We start from the raw sequence: 24,006 nt of genomic DNA on the forward strand, positions 1-24,006 counted from the left end.
CTTAACTTTTAGAAGTTATATGGTAGTGATCTCGGAGCAGACTTGGGAAATGCCTCTGAGTTTCAAAAACTCATTCGCATTGATGTTCTTGGTGAACCTCCGTCCGAACATATGTTTTGCAGTTAGCATTGTGAGCTCATATTTGGTTGAGCCTCACTGGATTGATGCAAGGAATCTTTTGAGATGTGAGACTACTTGGATATACTGATGTTGATTGGGCAGGCAGTGTGGTGGACCGTAAGAGCACTTCCGGGTACTGTTTCACCTTCGGATCTGCTTCGATATCCTAGATGAGCAGGAAGCAGAAGTCGGTGGCTTTGAGCACCGCCGAAGCAGGATATATTGTTGCTAGCATAACCTCGTGTGAGGCAGTCTGGTTGCGAAAGCTCTTCAGTGAGCTGTTTGGATTTACATTGGATACCACTGTGATTCTCTGTAACAACTAGAGGTGGGATTCGATTATTGAGGAATCCCATATTCGTCAATTGCTCCAGCAGATAGACATCGTCTGGGATATGGTAAGTCGATGAGCAAGGAAGCTCCATCACATTAAGATGATGTACAGGTTGATACACCTTGTCAAAGCCCTGAGGAAAGATCTAATATGTGATTTTACCAAATGACTTGGAGTCGGCAAGAAACCCTTGTACAAGGGTCCTGCATGTTGCATACATTGAGCTCTGAGGGCTTGCGGTTCCTACTGGAGCAACATATGACCACATGGTGACTCACCCTCCCCTGGTGGTGCACACTGGAACAAGATGATTCGCTTTCTTGTGGGACAAGATGATTCGCTCTCTTGTGGAACAGGATGATTCGCTCTCCTGTGTAGTAGGATGATTAGTTCTCCTGTGAGGCCTGGATTGATGTGTTTTCCATGGTAGCCTGGATTGATGTGTTCTCCATGGCATTTGTAGCAGGATTGATGTGTTCTCCTGTGAGGCTTGGATTGATGTGTTCTCCATGGCAATTGTAGCAGGATTGATGTGTTCTCCTATGAGGCCTGGATTGATGTGTTCTCCATGGCAATTGTAGCAGGATTAATGTGTTCTCCTGTGAGGACTGGATTGATTAGTTCTCCTGTCGAGGCATCCTACCCATGCAGTCTGGGACTCATGGGAAGTACCTCTCATCTGATCAATGAGCAGGAAAATGAAGTTAGGGACCATAGTAGTACCGATGGACGCATCGTTGTAACTACCGTACTCCCTACGCTAGGATGACCTCCATTGATCTGGGATCAATGATACTGGTCTGGGACCAGTGGTAGGAGTTGTACCATACTATGACGTTGACTTCGGGTCGGTTGAGACTGGTCTCGGATCAGTGGTACATACTCTGAGACTGACTTTGAGTCAGTGGAGGATGATATTGGTCTGGGACCATTGGAGTTGTACTCACTATGACGCTGACTTTGGGTTGGTTGAGACTGGTCTGGGACCAGTGGTACATACTCTGAGACTGACTTTGAGTCAGTATGATACATCCTCGATCATTTCTTCTTCTTCATAATTCGGACAAAAGCAGAGTAGATCAGAACAATGCAAGAGCAGAGCAGAACAGAACAAAACAGTACAAATCAGTGCAGGGCAGAACAAGACAAAGCAGAACAGGCAAAATAGAGCAGAGCAGGGCAAGGGTCAGGCTGTACAAGGCAGTGCATTTGATGGATGAATAGTAACGACCGATAGACAGATTGCAGATGAAGTTCTCCATGGTTGAGAGGGAGTGTTAAAATTGGCAACCAGGGCAAAAATTCATGTGGGTCATCTTATTCATGGCTAACAATATTTTTATTAGATTCCTCTTGTCGAGAGGTGTAGGATTGATATAAAGATCATCCAATTCCGATAAGTATTCATGGAGATATGAATTTATTTTGATTATGGAATTATTATCACGCCGACCTACAACTCATGTAGGGTCAGAAGCCCAACAGTCGCATCTATTCACCCACCAACGTTGTGTATAAATATAAGAGGACTTTTCCTCATTTGGACTCACTCATCTCATCACATCTCTCTCTCTCTCTACTACGCAGAAATGAGTCTCTTCTCTACTGCGCTGAAATGGGTCTCTCTCTCACACATGTGAAGCCAGAAGCTGTTGAATTTGAAGCTGCAACTGCAGAATTAAAGATTGACTTGCGTGGCCTTGAAGATCTCCTCTTTGGAACTGCGCTGTAGGTTCATCTGAACCTCCTCTGAAAGCCGCAACTTTTGGTGGTGGAATGAAGTCAATCCGATGAACGGTTTGCAAGATATTGACTGCCCTAGTTTGAAGCCGGAAACTGCTGAAACTGACGCTGCAACTGCAGAAGTAAAGATTGACTTCCGTGGCCTAGAAGATCTCCTCATCTGAACTGTGCTATAGGTTCATCTGAACCTCCTCTGGAAGCCGAAACTTTTGGTGGTGGAATCAAGTCAATTCGACGGTCGGTTTGTGAGATATCGTCTGCCCTAGTTTGATAATGAAGCCGCTAATGCTGATGCTACTGATCTAGGGTTTACTACTACTGATATGAATCATATTTATTGTACTATTTCTCTCTGCTGAATTATTGAAGATAAAAGAAGATTTGATCAAAGGGTTTCCCCACACATTGTGGGGTTTGTCCCTGGCTAGCCGCCACATCTTGTGTCTCTTGTCTTGGCTTGTTTTCTGTCGATCGTTTAATGTTCTATCTGCACTTTACTTTATGTACATGTGATTGCTAATCGGTGGAATATAATAAGAAAAAGAAGTAAACTGTTATAAGCATAGAACATACCATAACTGAACACTCAGGGATCAAGATTTGAAGATTTTTAGAAAATCAATGGAAAACCTATCCATGTATTGATTCATGATAAGTAATCATCAATAGAACTACGACACCAAAAGTTCACTCATCTTCACTGTAAATCATTATCTCATGTGAGAAAAATGGTTTCCGAAATGCCTGAGATTAGAGTGGATCATGATGGAGTTCGTTGAGTGGTATTCAAGAAGATGCATTTCTTTTGCCAATGACATATGACTGATGGATAGTGGTAACTTATAGAGGCTGGATCAAGAGGGAGCTAACAACTGTGAAAATTCGAAACACGAATCCCTACTGCAGCAACTGATTAATTATCTTCTATTTGTTAAATTTCTAAACAAATTATTTATTGCATCCTATAGAAAATACTGAAACTAATACAATGCAACCTTCACCAATTAAATTAAATGCGGAAATGAGAAATTGAGCAAGAAAGAAATACACAACACAACACCATTATTTTTGGACAAATGTCCCATGAAAAACCCAATGCGAGAAAACTGGTGCAGCAACTAAGGGTTTGTATTATTAAACAGTAGTTTTCTGAATACAATTCGTTGGATGCCCAACTGGCTATCCGATAAAGAGAAAAATTGGACAAAAAGAGTAGTGAGATGATCTCACTCTGTCACTGGAAGATCTAGCACTGATCTGCGTCGGAGATGAGCCTCTGCGCAATACTGTGTCAAGCCTACGGAGTCACTACATCATTGCAGCTGGGACTGCACTGCACCTCCTTCTGATCCTCTGTTGGCTAGAAACTTCAGCTCTCAAGCCTCCCGGTCTCACACCTAAACCCGTCACTAGATCCTGACTATTCCTTAGCAGAATTTTGATCTCCCTCTGAAGCTCTCCACTGCCACAACATAGCTCTCCGTGGCCCTACGTCAGCCTCTCTAAATGACTTTCTGCCTTCTTTGCCTTGTACTCTCCGGTCCAGGAAAACTTCCCCCGGAAACTATCCCTGCCCCTCACTGCAAGAAATCTCCTCAATCGATTCTCTAGCAACTGTTGCGCTGCCCTCTCTGAGAAATTCAATCTCTTGATCTCTCTCCGATGTGTTTTCCAAATGCCCATCAAGCCTCCTCTTATAATCCTCTCGTTGACAACCAATGGCCCAGATTAGATTCTAATCAATGGCTTAGATCATTTTGGCTTGATGCTCGTCTTCTTCTAGAAGTTTCACCCTCAGTTTGCTTAATACCCTTTAATTATTTTAATTTCCTATGTTTAGACTTAGGCACCCATTAAAAATAATTAATTATTTTAATGAAATTTCCCAAAATGATTTTTGGGTATTGTGGAATACATGTGTCCTAGCCTCCCTGGAAATTTTGACGCTTAGAGCACATCTGATGCTACCAGAAATCAACACCCCCTCTTAGCAAGGAATGTGCTCTAGTAATGCAACCTGCTGAAGCATCACTCTGCTCCGTAACATCTCCCTCTGCGTTGTTGATGTTTGACATCACTACCCACCAACTATTGTGCAAAGGCTGCATTTGAACTGTTGTTGACCCTGCCATTGTCAACATTGCATTTGTACTACAACCCTCGTAAATTTTGCATCTGTGTTGCTGCTAGCCCTGCCACTGCCAACACTGCATTTGCATTGCAACCTTCTCCAACTAATGTTGTTACTGCATCAGCGATGGAAAAGCATCCAAAATTATTGAACATGTGTTAAGTATGATGCATTTGTTGCTAGAGTTCTGACTGCTGCTAGTCTCTGTGCTAACCCTCTGAAGCCTCTGCGTTGCTGCTAACTCTGCACTGTGCCAACTACACTGCTGCCAACTATGCTTTGTGCTGCTCAGCTTCTGGCACTCCTAACCACTACAACTGTCATTCTGATACTCTTCTGCACCAACTGACACTAGTCCATCTTGCTACTTCTGATCTGGGTTCCCATAGCAAGGTGTTGATCCGAGAGGTGGACTCAAGGATCCTGCCCATCTGTAGTTCTTTCAAACTACAATACTAGATCACCCCACCTCTCCCTTGAAGGTATCTGGGAAACCATGGCAAACTCCTCCTCGATCTTTGTAGATGCAGCCTTCAGATCATGCTTCTCGTCTTTGTCCTTCTTCTTGAGAGGACACTGTGTAGCGTAGTGAACAAATTCACCACACCAGAAGCACTTGATCTTCGAGACGTCCTTCTTCTTCTTCTGCTAATCCTGTTGCCCCTTAGATGCAAGGAGTGCATTCTCTTCCTGCTCCTTGGGCTTCGTCCCACTGCTGCTGTCGCTATCAAGTTTGCACTTGACTAAGTCTCTCCTCATCTCTTCCTGTTGAAGAGAAGCTCACATTCCTTCCCAATTCGGCGATCTCTCTTTGCTCAGGATACTTTGGACAAAAACTTGCCATTCTTCTGAAACAAAATTAAGGGCTAGCCTTACCATCTTGATAGGCTGAGGTGTTGACCCCACAACTACCAATGAGTCTAATATTTCTTGAAGCTTTGTTAGGAACGGATCAATGTGTCCCCCCTTCTGCATCTATGTGGATCTCATCTTCTGCTCCAAGTACATCTTTTGTTTGCTTGGAAGATCCTTTGTATAGCGTGGCCAATGCTTACCACATCTGTTGGGTAGTGTCTTTGTCGGCAATGTGACACACTACGTGATCTCTCACCCTGTCGAGGATCAATCGCTTTCCTTTGCCATCTCAGCCTTGTACTTCTTGAGCGGATCTGGATCCGCGGGTACAACTACCCAGTGTTGCACGCATCGCGATCGGGATTTAATCGGCGCCGGGAAAAAAGCGGAAAAAATCGTTAAAATCAGGAAAAAATCGGAAAAAAAAGCGGGAAAAAATCGTTTGGCACAAAAATATTCATTTTTTTTCAATTTTTTTAATATCTAAACCATCTACAACATAAAATAAATACATTGACACATAAATATGATAAAAAAACTAATATATAAGATGTTTAATATCATTTCTAGCGCTAAAATCACACATAACATTGAATCATGTCCTGAATAGTAAGTCCTGAGTCCCAAGTCCAACTCAGCCTCAAAATATCAACAAAAAATATGATAATGTATCTCATCATGTCATAATGTCATATACAATAAAATGAAAGTCTAATCCTATTGATTTCCTCTGCCCCTCTTGCGAGAAAATGGCACAACTTTCTCTTTCCCTCTAGATGTAGAAGCTGGTGCCTGTGGTGGTGGAAATGGCAGTGGAGTCTGACGTGCTCTAGAAGCTGAAGAACTAGTAGTAGCAGCTACAGGAGGCCGAGGTGGACGGAGACCACGTCCTCTGGTAGTGGTAGCCCGGGTAGCCCGGGTAGGCGGTGTCACCTCCTCCTCCTGCTCCTCCAACTCCTCCTCCTCCTGCTCCTGCTCCTGCTCCTGCTCCTCCTCCTCCTCCTCCCCCTCATCCTGCACTAACCAATCCTCAGTGGGATCCATGAGAGGCCTCTCGGTCTCAACCCTCCATTCAGCAGTGGTGTCAATCCCATCCAATGAGATGGCTTCCGTATCAGGTGTCTTCTCTAGTTGTTTCACCCACAATCGAAGATTGTAGTAGACATAGACCATGTCATTAAGTCTATGGGACTCCAACCTGTACAAAGTTCATGAAATAATAAATTAATAATTAATAATTAATATTATAAAAAAAATATTGTTTAAAACTTTAATGAATTCAAAAATTTATTTGGAAATTTGCAATATTTTAAATGTTTAAGTGTTAACCTATTGCGCTTCTTGTTGTGTATTTTTTCAAATACACTCCAATTGCGCTCACATCCCGAGGAGCTGCATGTTTGGCTGAGGATGCGTACGGCAAGATTTTGCAAAAGGGGTACTCTGCCACCATACATCTTCCACCATGCGTCTACAACAAAATTACAAATAAAATTTTAAATAAACATAAGAAAAAAATGGAATTTGAAGAAACAATGAAATTTGAAACAAAGTTACAAAGTACAAACTAAAAAATACCTGGCATTTTAACCGTCCTATCAATGACAGCCATCTCAAAGCCAAATGTGCCACCTGACAACTTATATTGCTCAATTTGTCTAGAGATCTCCATACGTTCTTCTGAAGATCTCACCATCTTCTGGACACAGGTTAATAATCCTTCCACGACCTCAACATCAAAATTAAACCCACATACATAAGAAAATGCAGGGTTCAGGAAAAGCCCCGCAGCATGAATTGGACGATGGAGTGTGTTGTTCCATCGCTCATCAATGACGTTCCATAGAAGGAGTTGTCTCTGGAACCCATCATCTCCCTTGTCATCATAGTAGGACCGAATGGCTTCTTTGGCCCTGTCCATGGCTTCATAGTTCATACAAATAGCCCATTGCGGGCTTCTCACCATCAACCAACCGAAGAACCTTTACCAAAGGTTCTGTAACAGCGCACACCTCCTGCACTCCCGCCCAGAAGTCTTCCTGGTATGAAACTAGTCTGCAGACGGCCTCTGCTTCTGGTTTGCAGCTCATTGACGAAGCACGCCACTCCTCTGAAAGAAACATTCTCTTCAAATGCCACATAGAATTCAAGAGGGATTGAAGAGATATGAAACTCGTCGCAAACCGTGTAATGGCGGGGCGCACCAACTCTTTGTTGTTGGTGCATTTTCTCATCAAGCTAAGCACAGATGTGTGATTGTAAATAAATTTTGTGATGCTTTTTGATGAGTCAACAACCTCTTTGACAAAGGGAATTTTCCCAATGTCCTCTAACATCAAATCAATACAATGGGCAGCACAAGGTGTCCAAAATAAAGCAGGATGCTTGTCCATAAGCATTCTACCAGCAGCAACATAATTTGCAGCATTGTCCGTTATGACTTGGACAACGTTTTCTGCACCCACCTCCAAAATAAACACATCCAGCAAATCACATAAAGTTCTTGCATCTTTGATTTGATGAGTTGCATCAACAGATTTGATAAACATAGTCCCCTTGGGACAACTAACCAAGAAGTTTATAAGGGTTCTCCCCTTTTGGTCAGTCCAACCATCTGACATAACAGTGCATCCTGTTTGTGCCCATGATGCCCTAAAATCCTCCAATCTTTGGGTGCAGTCACGCTTTTCATCTTGAAGAAGCCGGCCTCTGAAATCATGAAGAGAAGGGAGTTTGTACCCCGGGCCAACACTGGCAATAGCATCAACAGTAGGTTGGAAAAATGGATTATTCCTTATAATGCTGAAAGGAATATCACTCCAGAGGAGAAATTTTGTCATCAACTTGTTAGCTTTTTCTTTTTCAGTTCTTTTTAGCATTGAACCAATAGTTGGTTGTGAACCAGGTGTGGTTCGAGGAACAAAATATGATGATGCAGCTACCGGATTGACTGACGCTGCAGTAGAACCTGTGCCACTTGGCCCACTTCCTTCAGCTGACCTTTTTAGTTGCCTTTTGAGTTCTTCTTTGGCGTCTCTAGTGTGCTCTAATTCTCCCAATGCTCTCATGGCTTTTTGGATAATTTCAGCATTTGTCTTTAGATAGGGCCCCACATCACGTCCAGGGATTTGTGCAAGGTGGAACTTCAACCTGTACACCCCCCGAATATTTCCTTTCCACACAACTTACAATACAAGTTTTGTCTATCATTCGGAGTTTTAGGGTCACCATATTCCCAGAAAGGATCCAATTTCCTTGGCATGTTTGTTTTTGAATTTTGAATTTGCAAACCTATGGAAAAATAAGGATTAGGAAATAGGAATTTAGGATTACATAAATGATAATACAAATTACAATTTAGCATTTGCAAAATTACAAGCTAATTATTTCCAAAATCCCAATTTCTAAACCCAAGTTACCCAACCAAATGCCAAAAAACAATGAAAATTCAAAAAAAATAAACAATGTTTAAAAAAAATGAGAAAATAAAAATAACAAATTGGTTCTCATAGTCATAACAAATTACCCATCCCAAATCAATGAAAAATTTCAAAAAATTCTTTAAAAACAATGAAAACCAAAGTTTTTATAGAAGCAAAACCAAAAAAAATTAATCTACATACCTCTTTTATGGACAAATTGGTGATCTAGGCTTGGATTCCTCTTAAAAACGCTTCGATTCGCTCCCAAATCCGACGGAAACCCTTCAGCTCCTCTCCCTCACCTCTTCTCCTCCTCCTCCGCGCGCAAACAGCAAAATGACATAAAAAAAATCGATTTTGCATATAAAAAGCCCGCTGCCCCGACGGCCTGCGATTTTTTCCTTAAAAATCGCGATTTTTTCGAAAAAATCGCGATATTTTCAAAAACTCGCGATTTTTTCGATAAAAATCGTTATAAAAAAAAGTGGCGATTTTTATGCATAAAAATCGCGATTTGAATCGGGTAAATGAAAAAATCGCGCTTTTCCGATAAAATCGCGATTTTATCGCGATTTTAACAACACTGCAACTACCACTGTTGACATAGGTTTTGAGATCGTGCTCATCCAGAAGGCATGAGATCCTTGCCTTCCAGATCACATAGTTGGATGCACCTTCCAACCGATCCTGATCTCACAACCCATTAGCTGCCATCTCTGCCCATGAAATGTTGAACTGCCTCCTCTCTCCTCTGTGCAACACTAGGCTACCTACGCACTCCTTGCTGGGGTTAGTAGATCTGCTCCTTTGCACAACACTAGGCTACCCTACGCACTCCTTGCTGGAGTTAGTAGATCTGCTCTTCTCTGCTGCTTCTCAACGATAAAGAAACTGAATTCCCTGGCTAGGAATTCTCTGAGGAAGAAATTCCCTCAAGAGTGTCTCCTTCATCCTTCTGACGCTTTTCTGCCCCAGCAACTGCTGCAAAAAACTACGTCTCCTTAGAAACCTCCTCTTCTCTGAAGCTTCTGCACTACTCCCTCTGACAATGGCAAACTTTGATTTGGAAGTCTTACCTCTTAGTCGACTTTCTCAAAGAGAGACCTTCCTCAAAAATTTTGCCCTCCTGGCCTGGGCTGCGCAATTGCTTTGGGGGTTCGTTTTGCTTCCTACGCAACACTTCGGCTTCCCTCCTCCTCTTTAGTGCTGGGCTCTTCCAACTCTTCTCTCTTGCTTCACCTGCAGCTCTGATACCATGTGAAAATTTGGAAAACCAAATTCCTACTGCACAGTTGGTTAATTATCTTATATTTGTTAAATTTATGAACAAATTATTTATTGCATCCTGCAGCAAATACCGAAACTAATACACTACAACCTACACCAATTAAATTAAATGCGGAAACAAGAAACTGAGCAAGGAAGAAATACACAACAGTGTTGGACAAATATCCCCGGAAAAACTCAATGCGGGAAAACTGGTGCAACGACCGAGTGTTTGTATTATTAAGTAGTAGTTTTCTGAATACAATTCGTTGGATGCCCAACTGGCTATCCGATACAAAGAGAAATTGAACAAAAAGAGTAGTGAGATGATCTCACCCTGTCACTGGGAGATCCGGCATTGATTTGCACTGGAGATGAGCCTCTGCGTTGACTCTGCGCAGTATTGCGTCAATCCTACGCAGTCACTATGTTACTGTAGCTGGGACTGCGCTGCACCTCCTTCTGATCCTTTGCTGATTGGAAACTTCAGCGCTCGGGCCTCCCGGTCTCACATCCGGGCTCCGGCACTAGATCTTCACTATTCCTCAACAGAATTTCAATCTCCTTCTGAAGCTCTGTGCTGCCACAACGTAGCTCTGCTTCAGCCTCTCTGGACGTCTTTTTTCCCTCTCTGCCTTGTACTCTTCGGTCTAGGAAACTTCTCTTGGAAACTATCCCTGCCCCTCATTGCAAGAAATCTCCTCAATCGATTTTCTAGCAACTGTTGCGCTACTCTCTCTGAGAAATTCGATCTCTTGATCTCTCTCCGATATGTTTTCCAAATGCCCATCAGGCCTCCTCTTATAATCCTCTCGTTGAGAACCAACGACCCATATTAGATTATAATCCATGGCTTAGATAATTTTGGCTTGATCCTCGTCTTCTTCTAGAAGTTTCACCCTCAGTTTGATTAATACCCTTTAATTATTTTAATTTCCTAAGTTTAGACTTAGGTACCCATTAAAAATAATTAATTATTTTAATAAAACTGTCTCTGGGTGGAATTTCCCAAAATGATTTCTAGGTATTGTGGAATACATGTGTCCTAGCCTCCCTGCAAATTTTGAGGCTTAGAGCACATGCGATGCTACTAGAAATAAGTATTTCCAAGTCTTATGTTGTTTCTTTGTGTCACTGCTCTTGTTTAGATTTATCTTTATAGATCATTAGTTATTTTTCTTGCATGAGTATTTGAATGATTCTTTCACTAACTTCTTGATGATGATGCGATCAAGAAAAACAAACTTTATCAAGTTGCAGAATAGTGCAGGAAGAGTAAACTCCAAGAGGAAGTTGGTGCAAGGATAATGAAGGAGCCACTCTCACATCTAGAAAAAAAAGAAAGACCTACCTCATCACCAGGTATACTTTCATTATGTTTATTTACTTTGCTACTATTGCTCTTGCTCTTGTTCTGGGATCAACAAGTACATTTGATGAATGTGAGAACCAAGTCACTTGTATTGAGATTGAGGAAGATGTCATTCCATCCCATGAGTTGAGTGGACATGAAGTGGATAAGAGCTCAAGAATTTTGTAAGGAAGTTGGAATCAAGAAAGATACCACCATACAATATAACCCAAAACAAAATGGGAACTTAAGGATCTTTGACTACCCTGTCTACTTTCATGTGTCAAAGGAAAAGAGTACCAAGCTGGAAGCTTCAGGTAAGAAAGGTATGTTGATTATTGTGAAAATTCTAAAGCTTACAGAATATATGTGCCTGGTAAAATAACTATAGAGTTTAGCAGAGATATACCATTTGATGAGGATGCAACTCTTTGAAAAGCCATAGACACTCCTCCTCTTGCTAATGTTGAAACACAGGGTGATTCCTTGGATGCACAAGAAGATCTCGACCTTGAAATTGATCTTGTTGATGAAACCAAGGAGCCCATGGATCCTCCTCCATGTGATCCTCCTGCTAAAAGGAGACCTTTAGGGCTTCATGACACCCTTAAAGATGCTGATAAACATGCTACTCCCAAAGGAACCTTTAGAGAAAGAAAGAAACCATGTCAGTTCTAAGGATATGTTTTAGCCACGAGAAACATTATTGAAGCTGAACCATGCACTTTTGAAGAAGTTGTGAAGGCTCAAGTGTGGAAAGATGCAATGGCTGAAGAATATGAGTCCATCATTCATAATGATGTATGGAAAGTGGATCCAAGACCTCAAGGTAAATCTGTTGTGTCTTCTAAATGGTTGTATAAAATTCAACATGGTGTTGATGGCAACATTGAAAAATATAAAGCTAGATTTGTGGCCAGATGGTTCTCTTAGAAAGAGGGAATAGACAATGATGAAATCTTTGCACCTGTTGCCTGTTATACAACCATCCGATCTATTGTGGCTCTAGCTGCTAGCCAAGGATGGTCCCTTCACCAAATGGATGTGAAGACTGTTTTTCTGCATGACTTCATCAAGGAAGAAGTATTTGTGGAGCAACCACAAGGCTTTGAAGTACATGGCCAGAAAACTCATGTTTATAGACTAAAGAAAGCCATCTATGGTTTGAAGCAAGCTCCAAAAACTTAAAATGCCCGCATTGATAGCTTCTTGATGAAGCTTAGTTTTACTAGAAGTAATGTTAATCCAAATCTTTACTTCAAGATAGTCCAAGGTATGCCTTTGATTTTGGTATTATATGTTGATGATTTATTTTTGACAGGTGGTGAACCTCTTATCCTCTTGTGTAAGAGAGAGTTAGCTTGTAAATTTGAAATGAAAGATCTTCATTTGATGCACTACTTTTTGGGTCTTGAAGTATGGCAAAAACCTGGTGAAATTTTCCTTTCTCAAGGAAAATATGTTGCCAAGCTGCTAGAAAGATTTGGTATGACAAAAATGTAAATCCATGAATACCCCAATGGAGATGAACTTCAAGAAGATGTGGTGAAGCTGCAGGTCCTGATTTGGCAAATCCTTTTGAGTATCGACAACTGATTGGGGCACTGATGTTCTTAGTGAACACTAGACCAGACATATGTTTTGCAGTTAATACTCTGAGCCAATATTTGATTGAGCCATCACATGCACATTGGATTGCTGCAAAGCATGTATTGAGATACCTTTATGAGACCATCAATCTTGGATTGAAATATACTGTTGGATGTTGAAGAATGTAACTACGGTCTTCATAAATTGTACTTGAGTCAAAATGTAATATATTTGTCAAAAGAAAAGCAAAATTAATTTGTATTATTATTGAATTTACTTGTTAATGTTGAAGAAACTGTAACTAGGTTTGATCTTCACAAATATAATTTTGATCTTTGTACTTGTAAAGAAAAGAAATATTATTATTCCTTGTTGCATGGGTTTCATGAGCAAGAGGCTTATGTATTAGTAGCTCCCATTGAGAGCATGAGGAAGTCAAAGAGTCAAAGAAAATATTAAATAGCTCTTCTTGAGCATTTATGAAATGTATATGAGTCAACCTAGTGTCTAAATCAGCCCTCCAAGACAAGCATAATCCTCTCCTAGAAGGCAGCTAGCAAATTGATATAGAAGATAGTAATGTCGGCCTCAAAGTATATACAAATGACATGTCGGCTCAATAAAAGAGAAACATTAGTTCACATTGACATGTCGGCTTATTAGGAGACATAACCACTATAAATACCCTGTTGAACTTCACAAAATTATAGACAGAATTTTAGATTCCTCTGTAACTTCGGAGGTACAGGAAGGTACATTCTCGGTGATGATTACAGACAAGAATTTTCGAATAGTACTGCAACATTGGTCAAATACAGTGGTCCAGAATTTCGGTCAAGTACAATGGCTCAGAATCTCGGTCAAGTATAAGCACAGTGGTGCAGAATCTCGGTGAGTACAGTGGCTCTATATTTCTCAGATGGTCATCATGATTCCAGTCTCGGTGTAGGGAAGATCTTAGTGCAGGGAAGAACACTATCACAGTCTTGGTGGACCTATCTCCTAGCAGTCTATGCATATATATAATGAAAAAGATCTCGGGAACCCTCGCTGTCTCAACATACACTCTAGGTGTAATCTCAGTCTTACTGTCTCAACATAAGGAGGATCACAATGATCCCACAGTTGCACTCACAATCTCAGCATACTTGTCATGAAATACAATCTCGACATGCTCACAGTAATCACAGTCAACATGATGATGATCTTAGTAAGAGTACAATAATGATCTAAGTACAGATGGAGATATGGTACAACAATCATCATAGTGAAGGTGAAAGAATAATGACCAAGGTGAAGCAACAATGTTGATGATGATATTATTAATAAGAAGATGATTGGTGTCTTGGTCTTGGAGTGGCCTAGTAGGTCAAGGGTCACGGTCTTGGTATTCGTCAATTGTAATCTCTATAAGAAGAATTTTGTGTGGGTTTTCCTCTCCAATAGGGAGAGGTTTTGGCCCTGGCAGGATGCCAACATCTTGTGTTCTTGTCTCTTTGTTTTGGTAGCTATTTGATGAACTAAAGAAGACACACTCTAATAATATCAAGTAAAGATTCAATAAGAAGAAAAAATGAAAAACACCTCACAAATAGTTATCATGCCTAGAAGAATCTCATTAACTATAATTGCCCTAGATTATTCAACATGGTATCGGAGCTAAGGTGTTGACGTCAAAGGAAGGGCAGCAAAAGAGACATACAAGGATCAGTCCTCAAGAAAGGCATCAAAGAAAAGTTGAAGAACTTTGTCAAGATTGAAGGATTAGTCTACAAAAAATAGTCTACAATAGCAATCAAGAAGCAGTCTACAACAACAAGATCTTTTGTCTCCACAATCATCATCAACAGGCCATCAAGACTCTCATCAAGTTGTTTACTAGCGAAGACTACATCATCTCAAAGAATTACAAGTCCTAGAAGCAGTCTTGATCTAAACTATAAAAGAAGACAAATTGAAGGCAACAAGGCATGGACATATTAAAAGGATCATCTCTTTGCTCTAGAAGAAGATCATCCGAGAAAGTAGCAAATCATCCTCATCAAAAGGAGCAACCTCTTCTATTGAGGAAAGACTTTCTCATTCAAACGAAGATCATTCAAGAATAAGCCCTCATATATCTTCTTCAACCATCTTCAAAGCAATCAAGGTGAAGATTTCATCTTCACATGACAAGTAAGTATCTTTTCAATTTATAAATTTGGTTAAATGACTTCATGATTGCAAGGACATCTATAGGTTGGATGGGTCATCAAGATTCCTTGCATGAAGAAGGAGGATAGACATAGTCCTCTAAGTAGCTAAAGTCATTAAACATATCAAAAGGTCTTCTCTGAATCTATATGGAAAGGGATACGTATGAAAGATCCCCTCACATAACAATATTGGAGACATCAAAGCAGTGTTGTTAAAATCGCGATAAAATCGCGATTTTATCGGAAAAGCGCGATTTTTTCATTTACCCGATTCAAATCGCGATTTTTATGCATAAAAATCGCCACTTTTTTTTATAACGATTTTTATTGAAAAAATCGCGAGTTTTTGAAAATATCGCGATTTTTTCGAAAAAATCGCGATTTTTAAGGAAAAAATCGCAGGCCGTGGGGGCAGCGGGCTTTTTATATGCAAAATCGATTTTTTTTATGTCATTTTGCTGTTTGCGCGCGGAGGAGGAGGAGAAGAGGTGAGGGAGAGGAGCTGAAGGGTTTCCGTCGGATTTGGGAGCGAATCGAAGCGTTTTTAAGAGGAATCCAAGCCTAGATCACCAATTTGTCCATAAAAGAGGTATGTAGATTAATTTTTTTTGGTTTTGCTTCTATAAAAACTTTGGTTTTCATTGTTTTTAAAGAATTTTTTGAAATTTTTCATTGATTTGGGATGGGTAATTTGTTATGACTATGAGAACCAATTTGTTATTTTTATTTTCTCATTTTTTTTAAACATTGTTTATTTTTTTTGAATTTTCATTGTTTTTTGGCATTTGGTTGGGTAACTTGGGTTTAGAAATTGGGATTTTGGAAATAATTAGCTTGTAATTTTGCAAATGCTAAATTGTAATTTGTATTATCATTTATGTAATCCTAAATTCCTATTTCCTAATCCTTATTTTTCCATAGGTTTGCAAATTCAAAATTCAAAAACAAACATGCCAAGGAAATTGGATCCTTTCTGGGAATATGGTGACCCTAAAACTCCGAATGATAGACAAAACTTGTATTGTAAGTTGTGTGGAAAGGAAATATTCGGGGGGGTGTACAGGTTGAAGTTCCACCTTGCACAAATCCCTGGACGTGATGTGGGGCCCTGTCTAAAGACAAATGCTGAAATTATCCAAAAAGCCATGAGAGCATTGGGAGAATTAGAGCACACTAGAGACGCCAAAGAAGAACTCAAAAGGCAACTAAAAAGGTCAGCTGAAGGAAGTGGGCCAAGTGGCACAGGTTCTACTGCAGCGTCAGTCAATCCGGTAGCTGCATCATCATATTTTGTTCCTCGAACCACACCTGGTTCACAACCAACTATTGGTTCAATGCTAAAAAGAACTGAAAAAGAAAAAGCTGACAAGTTGATGACAAAATTTCTCCTCTGGAGTGATATTCCTTTCAGCATTATAAGGAATAATCCATTTTTCCAACCTACTGTTGATGCTATTGCCAGTGTTGGCCCGGGGTACAAACTCCCTTCTCTTCATGATTTCAGAGGCCGGCTTCTTCAAGATGAAAAGCGTGACTGCACCCAAAGATTGGAGGATTTTAGGGCATCATGGGCACAAACAGGATGCACGGTTATGTCAGATGGTTGGACTGACCAAAAGGGGAGAACCCTTATAAACTTCTTGGTTAGTTGTCCCAAGGGGACTATGTTTATCAAATTTGTTGATGCAACTCATCAAATCAAAGATGCAAGAACTTTATGTGATTTGCTGGATGTGTTTATTTTGGAGGTGGGTGCAGAAAATGTTGTCCAAGTCATAACGGACAATGTTGCAAATTATGTTGCTGCTGGTAGAATGCTTATGGACAGGCATCCTGCTTTATTTTGGACACCTTGTGCTGCCCATTGTATTGATTTGATGTTAGAGGACATTGGGAAAATTCCCTTTGTCAAAGAGGTTGTTGACTCATCAAAAAGCATCACAAAATTTATTTACAATCACACATCTGTGCTTAGCTTGATGAGAAAATGCACCAACAACAAAGAGTTGGTGCGCCCCGCCATTACACGGTTTGCGACGAGTTTCATATCTCTTCAATCCCTCTTGAATTCTATGTGGGATTTGAAGAGAATGTTTCTTTCAGAGGAGTGGCGTGCTTCGTCAATGAGCCGCAAACCAGAAGCAGAGGCCGTCTGCAGACTAGTTTCATACCAGGAAGACTTCTGGGCGGGAGTGCAGGAGGTGTGCGCTGTTACAGAACCTTTGGTAAAGGTTCTTCGGTTGGTTGATGGTGAGAAGCCCGCAATGGGCTATTTGTATGAAGCCATGGACAGGGCCAAAGAAGCCATTCGGTCCTACTATGATGACAAGGGAGATGATGGGTTCCAGAGACAACTCCTTCTATGGAACGTCATTGATGAGCGATGGAACAACACACTCCATCGTCCAATTCATGCTGCGGGGCTTTTCCTGAACCCTGCATTTTCTTATGCATGTGGGTTTAATTTTGATGTTGAGGTCGTGGAAGGATTATTAACTTGTGTCCAGAAGATGGTGAGATCTTCAGAAGAACGTATGGAGATCTCTAGACAAATTGAGCAATATAAGTTGTCAGGTGGCACATTTGGCTTTGAGATGGCTGTCATTGATAGGACGGTTAAAATGCCAGGTATTTTTTAGTTTGTACTTTGTAACTTTGTTTCAAATTTCATTGTTTATTCAAATTCCATTTTTTTCTTATGTTTATTTAAAATTTTATTTGTAATTTTGTTGTAGACGCATGGTGGAAGATGTATGGTGGCAGAGTACCCCTTTTGCAAAATCTTGCCGTACGCATCCTCAGCCAAACATGCAGCTCCTCGGGATGTGAGCGCAATTGGAGTGTATTTGAAAAAATACACAACAAGAAGCGCAATAGGTTAACACTTAAACATTTAAAATATTGCAAATTTCCAAATAAATTTTTGAATTCATTAAAGTTTTAAACAATATTTTTTTTATAATATTAATTATTAATTATTAATTTATTATTTCATGAACTTTGTACAGGTTGGAGTCCCATAGACTTAATGACATGGTCTATGTCTACTACAATCTTCGATTGTGGGTGAAACAACTAGAGAAGACACCTGATACGGAAGCCATCTCATTGGATGGGATTGACACCACTGCTGAATGGAGGGTTGAGACCGAGAGGCCTCTCATGGATCCCACTGAGGATTGGTTAGTGCAGGATGAGGGGGAGGAGGAGGAGGAGGAGCAGGAGCAGGAGCAGGAGCAGGAGGAGGAGGAGTTGGAGGAGCAGGAGGAGGAGGTGACACCGCCTACCCGGGCTACCCGGGCTACCACTACCAGAGGACGTGGTCTCCGTCCACCTCGGCCTCCTGTAGCTGCTACTACTAGTTCTTCAGCTTCTAGAGCACGTCAGACTCCACTGCCATTTCCACCACCACAGGCACCAGCTTCTACATCTAGAGGGAAAGAGAAAGTTGTGCCATTTTCTCGCAAGAGGGGCAGAGGAAATCAATAGGATTAGACTTTCATTTTATTGTATATGACATTATGACATGATGAGATACATTATCATATTTTTTGTTGATATTTTGAGGCTGAGTTGGACTTGGGACTCAGGACTTACTATTCAGGACATGATTCAATGTTATGTGTGATTTTAGCGCTAGAAATGATATTAAACATCTTATATATTAGTTTTTTTATCATATTTATGTGTCAATGTATTTATTTTATGTTGTAGATGGTTTAGATATTAAAAAAATTGAAAAAAAATGAATATTTTTGTGCCAAACGATTTTTTCCCGCTTTTTTTCCGATTTTTTCCTGATTTTAACGATTTTTTCCGCTTTTTTCCCGGCGCCGATTAAATCCCGATCGCGATATGTGCAACACTGCATCAAAGTGATGTAAATGATAAACTCATTCTCTGAAGGTGCAATGAAGAAGATCACATGAAATCTGTTCTACATGAAAATAAAGGGTATCAAAGGATGTATGATATCTTCATAAGGTCTCATCTACAAGATCTAGGAAGGAAGATAAGCATCACTGATCTATAATGCACTAACAGAGAATCAAGGTAACAAATATCCATGAGATAAGAAAGTTACCTCATTCAACAACTTATGGTCTCTATGCTAAATAGAGAAAGACAAGTTGATGGCAAGAGTATTGAAGGTTAAAGGACTAAAACATGTGCAAAAAGGAAAGGCAGGTTGGTCCTCAAGCAAGATAGAATAAGTATAGCTAAGATTCAATGCTATGGAAAGATTATAAAAAGAAGCTTATATCACTGGAAAGATGGAGGAAGCTAAAGAAAGGGGCCAAGGAAAGAGGGAGTAGCAAATCTATCTTATGAGTAAGATGTTATCCCTCACAAAAGGGTCCTATCATAAGCTCCTAAATCTTGTGTTATAGATATGACCAAGATAATAAGATACATCATGGCATCATTAGAAACAAGAGCTCGTGACATCACCATGGGAATCATGAAGGATAAAATCCATGGCAGACAAACATGTAGAATATAGCTCTTAAGAGCCTCAGTGGACATTAAAGGAAAGGAAAGAGTCGTATAGGACAAGGCTCATCATACATCAAAGTCAAAAAGGAAACATCTGCTAATTGGGGATATACAAGATCCTAAAAAATTCTCTGATAGAATCTTCATCGGAGGGTTCACTAATCTAGAAACGAAGCAAGTGTTTCAACAAAAACTCCAACTTATGGAATCCATGAGATGATGGTGTGATGACATGAAGCAAACCAAGGGATTAAAGATATTTTCAATCAAGGAAGCTGCTGGAAGAAGCCTCGATGACCTAAAGGTAAAATAAGGTATGTATGCTTGTGTTTAATATTATAATGTCATGTCACATGGTTGCAGGTAACATGGATCATTACTTCTATCTTGAGAAGCATGATCAAGAGAAAAAGGATCTCCTCCTTTGAAAGGATGCAAGAAGGCATAAGACACACTAGATGAAATCAACATAATATGTCCTCATATGAAGTATGAGGTGGTTGATCACAACTAAGAAACTCTGATTAAAAGCACCTGGGAATGGAATGTGTGGAGAAGGAAGAGATGGTGAGATATGCAACCCTAGTGAAGGTAATCAACGTCCAAAAGACTAAAGAGACTTAACTAATAAATCTCCCGGAAAGATATGAAAATTTTGATGGAAAAGATGAAGACCCTTGAAAATGGGTACCTTTGGGAGATGTGTCAACATGAATGCAGGATGTTGATAACTACAAGAAGATGTCATGATGAAGAGCCATCTCGTAAGGTATGACTTGATTTAATATGTTTTGATTTCTTGAAAAATATATGGATAAGTTCATGCAGGGCTACTCAAACAAGAGTTGTAAATACAAGTACAACTAGCATTCATGTGGTGGATAGAAGAAGCATGATGAAGAAGTAGCCATATGATGAAGGTTCCAGATATGAAGAAGGCCACTTTCCATGAAGAAAGGAATGACATGACGAACGAAGGAGGAAAGTGATTGATGGTCGTGGCCCTACAAAGAAGAATCTCAACTAACTTTCATTACATCAAGAAGAGAAGTTGATCAAGCAGTTGAAGGACCCATGAAGAAGTTGTTGACGTATAGAAGAGTCTCTAGCGAAGCGGGAGCTTTGACAATTTCTTGATTAAAAGGGAGCTTGGGCAAGTTTCTGATCAAGAGGAAACTTGGGCATATCTTCCCTAGTTGAGAGGGAGAGATAGACACAACATTCTTGTCTTCAATTTGGAAGAAAGAATGGAGGATTGGATAATCATCTGGCATCCGATGCTCTTTGAGGATGTGTAAGGCATCCAAGACAAGAGTAGGCAAGAGGACCGATATTCTTTAAGGGCTAGGAACCCAAGATAAGAATAGTCCTAGAAGGTCATACTCAGTGAACACTCGGGTGGGTATGTACCTTGAAAGACAATGATGAAGGTGTCTATAGTCATTGGTATCGCCAACATTATGCTCTGATCTGATGAGAGATAGAGTTGCCAGTCAAGGCCTTGCTATGGAAACAATGTTGGTTACTATGATGGTATACCAATGAGTTACCAATCTAATTCTTCTAATGAGAAATTTTTCAGATTGAGAATGACCAAGTACCATTATGAATACCTCCCTAGTTAAGAGGGAGTGTTGAAGAAAGTGTAACTAGGTTCGGTCTTCATAAATATAATTTTGATCTTTGTACTTGTAAAAGAAAAGAAATATTATTATTCCTTGCTGCATGGGTTTCATGAGCAAGAGGTTTATGTATTAGTAGCTCCCATTGAGAGCATTAGGAAGTCAAAGAGTCAAAGAAAATATTAAAGAGCTCTTCTTGAGCATTTATGAAATGTATATGAGTCAACCTAGTGTCTAGATCAACCCTCCAAGACAAGCACAATCCTCTCCTAGAAGGCAACTAGCAAATTGATATAGAAGATAGTCATGTCGGCTCAAAGTATATACAAATGACATGTCGGCTCAATAAAAGAGACACATCAGTTCACATTGACATGTCGGCTTATTAGGAGACATAACCACTATAAATACCCTGTTGAACTTCGCAAAAGTACAGACAAAATTTCAGATTCCTCTGTAACTTTGGAGGTATAGGAAGGTACAGTCTCGGTGATGATTACAGTCTAGAATTTTTTAACAGTACTGCAACTTCGGTCAAGTACAGTGGCTTAGAATTTTGGTCAAGTATAGTGGCTCAAAATCTCGGTCAAGTATAAGCACAATGGTGTAGAATCTCGGTGAGTATAGTGGCTCTATATTTCTCGGATGGTCATCATGATTCCAGTCTCGGTGTAGGGAAGATCTTAGTGCAGGGAAGAACACTATCACAATGTCAATGGACCTATCTCCTAGCAGTCTATGCATATATATGATGAAAAAGATCTCCGGAACCCTCACTATCTCAACATACACTCTAGGTGTAATCTCAGTCTTACTGTCTCGGCATAAGGAGGATCACAATGATCCCATAGTTGCACTCATAGTCTCGGCATACTTGTCATGAAATACACTCTCGGTATGCTCACAGTAATCACAGTCAACATGATGATGATCTCAGTAAGAGTACAGTAATGATCTAAGTACAGATGGAGATATGGTACAGTAGTCATCACAGTGAAGGTGCAAGAATAATGACCAAGGTGAAGCAACAGTGTTGATGATGATCTTAGCAGTAAGAAGAGGATTTGTGTCTTGGTCTTGGAGTGGCCTAGTAGGTCAAGGGTCACGATCTTGGTATTCGTCAATTGGAATCTCTATAAGAAGAATTTTGTGCAGATTTTCCTCTCCAAGAGGGAGAGGTTTTGGCCCTGGCAAGATGCCAACATCTTGTGTTCTTGTCTCTTTGTTTTGGTAGCTATTTGATGAACTAACGAAGACACACTCTAATAATATCAAGTAAAGATTGAATAAGAAGAAAAATTGAAAAACACCTCACAAATAGTTATCATGCCTAGAAGAATCGCATTAACTATAATTGCCCTAGATTCTTCAATAGTTAAAGCATGGGTTTCATGCTTGGGTCAATTTTCATAAGTCAAGACTCCATTGTAGGCTTTAGGATTTTTTATTTGGATCAAAGTCAATTTGTTTATTGGTTAAATATTCCTCCATAAAGTCTCCTTCTATCGGCTTCAAATAGATCATCATCAAGTCAGCTACGTTCAAGTGAACTCATGTCGTTCTAACCTTAAATGAAGACACAACTGTTCATGAAGTCATGTCAGCCTATTTCAAGAAGAAACCACTATAAAGACAAGCCTAAGGTCTTCGCTCAAATATAAGTTCAGACAAGAATTTCAGAGACAAAATATTTCAGTGTCATTACAGGGAAGAGCTCGGATAGGGTACATAGATGATCTCAGTGCTACCATAGTAACCATAGTTTGGTGCTATTACAGATTCAGTGATACCACAGTGAGAAGGTTTTTTGTGCCATCACAGTAAGAAGGTCTCATAGTTTCGGTGCCATTACAATGCGGGGTTACCATAATGGGAAAGTCTCAATGCTACCACAGAAAGGTCACGGTGCAACTACAGTGATGTAGTCTCGATGTAATTATAGTGATAAGATCTCGGTGCTAATATAGTGATGAGATCTCAGTGCTATAACTGTTGATGAGGTCTCGGTGCAACACAGTGACAAGTATTCAATGCTAACACAGTGTCATGGATTTTGGTATATCTCAGAATACAAGTTCAATGCAAACACAATGAAAGGAAGTCACTTCTCAGAAGAACAAACACGGATGACTTGATGGGGGAGTCTCTAGTCTAAGTTGTAAGGATCTTGGTTGTCTCATCTTGAATCTACTAAAGGAAGAATTTTGACTAGGTTTTGCCCTAGAGTGGGGTTTTGCCTAGCTGCATGCCTACATCTTTTGTCCTCTTCTATTTGTTCCATGGCATTAGTCTTGATGATAAGAAAAGATAAATCGAAAGAACAAATAATAATAACAAAAACATCACAAGATAATGTCATATTAAGAGAAATCATTTAACTGCCACACTTTGGATTTATTAGAATGGTATCAAAGCTAAGGTCATGATCAAAAGGCAGTTTACTTATGCATCTTTGAAGTATTTTCAGTAAAAGGTTATGTTTAATATCAAGTCAGAAGTTTGGATCATTTTAGTTCATGGAAAGGCATTAATGAGTTTAGAAACAAGTTTTATATTAATCTCAGCAAGCAATTTAGTGATGCATTTCGGTGTATGTGAGTAAGACAAGTCCGAATCAATCTCAGAGAAGGAGTTTCGGTGTAAATCACAGTCACAGTCATAAAGGAGAATTCGAGTTCTATGATATGTATGGTCAGAACAGTGGTTTGTACATAGGCTAAAAGCATTGGTAAGAAGTAGTGATGTTTATAAGGATAAAATAGTGATAAGGACATGTCTTTGGGCTGAAGTAATACAAGTTCAATAAAGAAGTACATTCAACTTGCTAAAGAAAAGGGACTCGGTACCACTGCTTGTGGAGATCTACCAATGATATAAGGT

The 24,006-nt window shown here is 40.0% G+C and overlaps 3 protein-coding genes across 3 annotated transcripts in view; 2 read left to right on the plus strand and 1 right to left on the minus strand.

Annotated features, from left to right (window-relative positions):
• LOC149155842 (protein DETOXIFICATION 33-like) overlaps nt 1-24,006 on the plus strand; it is a 159,114-nt gene that overhangs the window by 84,205 nt on the left and 50,903 nt on the right. The window lies entirely within an intron of this gene.
• LOC149155843 (uncharacterized) lies at nt 5,723-6,730 on the minus strand. The gene is made up of 2 exons (XM_089445270.1): nt 6,513-6,730; nt 5,723-6,381 (listed from the first exon to the last, which is right to left on the minus strand). Exons 1-2 carry the CDS (start codon nt 6,638-6,640, stop codon nt 5,901-5,903), a joined length of 609 nt encoding a protein of 202 aa, XP_089301396.1. The 5' UTR covers nt 6,641-6,730; the 3' UTR covers nt 5,723-5,900.
• LOC149155844 (uncharacterized) lies at nt 17,734-18,674 on the plus strand. Its single transcript, XM_089445542.1, has 2 exons — nt 17,734-17,884; nt 18,016-18,674. Exons 1-2 carry the CDS (start codon nt 17,757-17,759, stop codon nt 18,494-18,496), a joined length of 609 nt encoding a protein of 202 aa, XP_089301668.1. The 5' UTR covers nt 17,734-17,756; the 3' UTR covers nt 18,497-18,674.

This window comes from Pinus tabuliformis, chromosome 9 (assembly GCF_031772625.1).
Source record: "Pinus tabuliformis cultivar Carrire ecotype Pingquan chromosome 9, CPIR1, whole genome shotgun sequence".
Taxonomy (NCBI): domain Eukaryota; kingdom Viridiplantae; phylum Streptophyta; class Pinopsida; order Pinales; family Pinaceae; genus Pinus; species Pinus tabuliformis.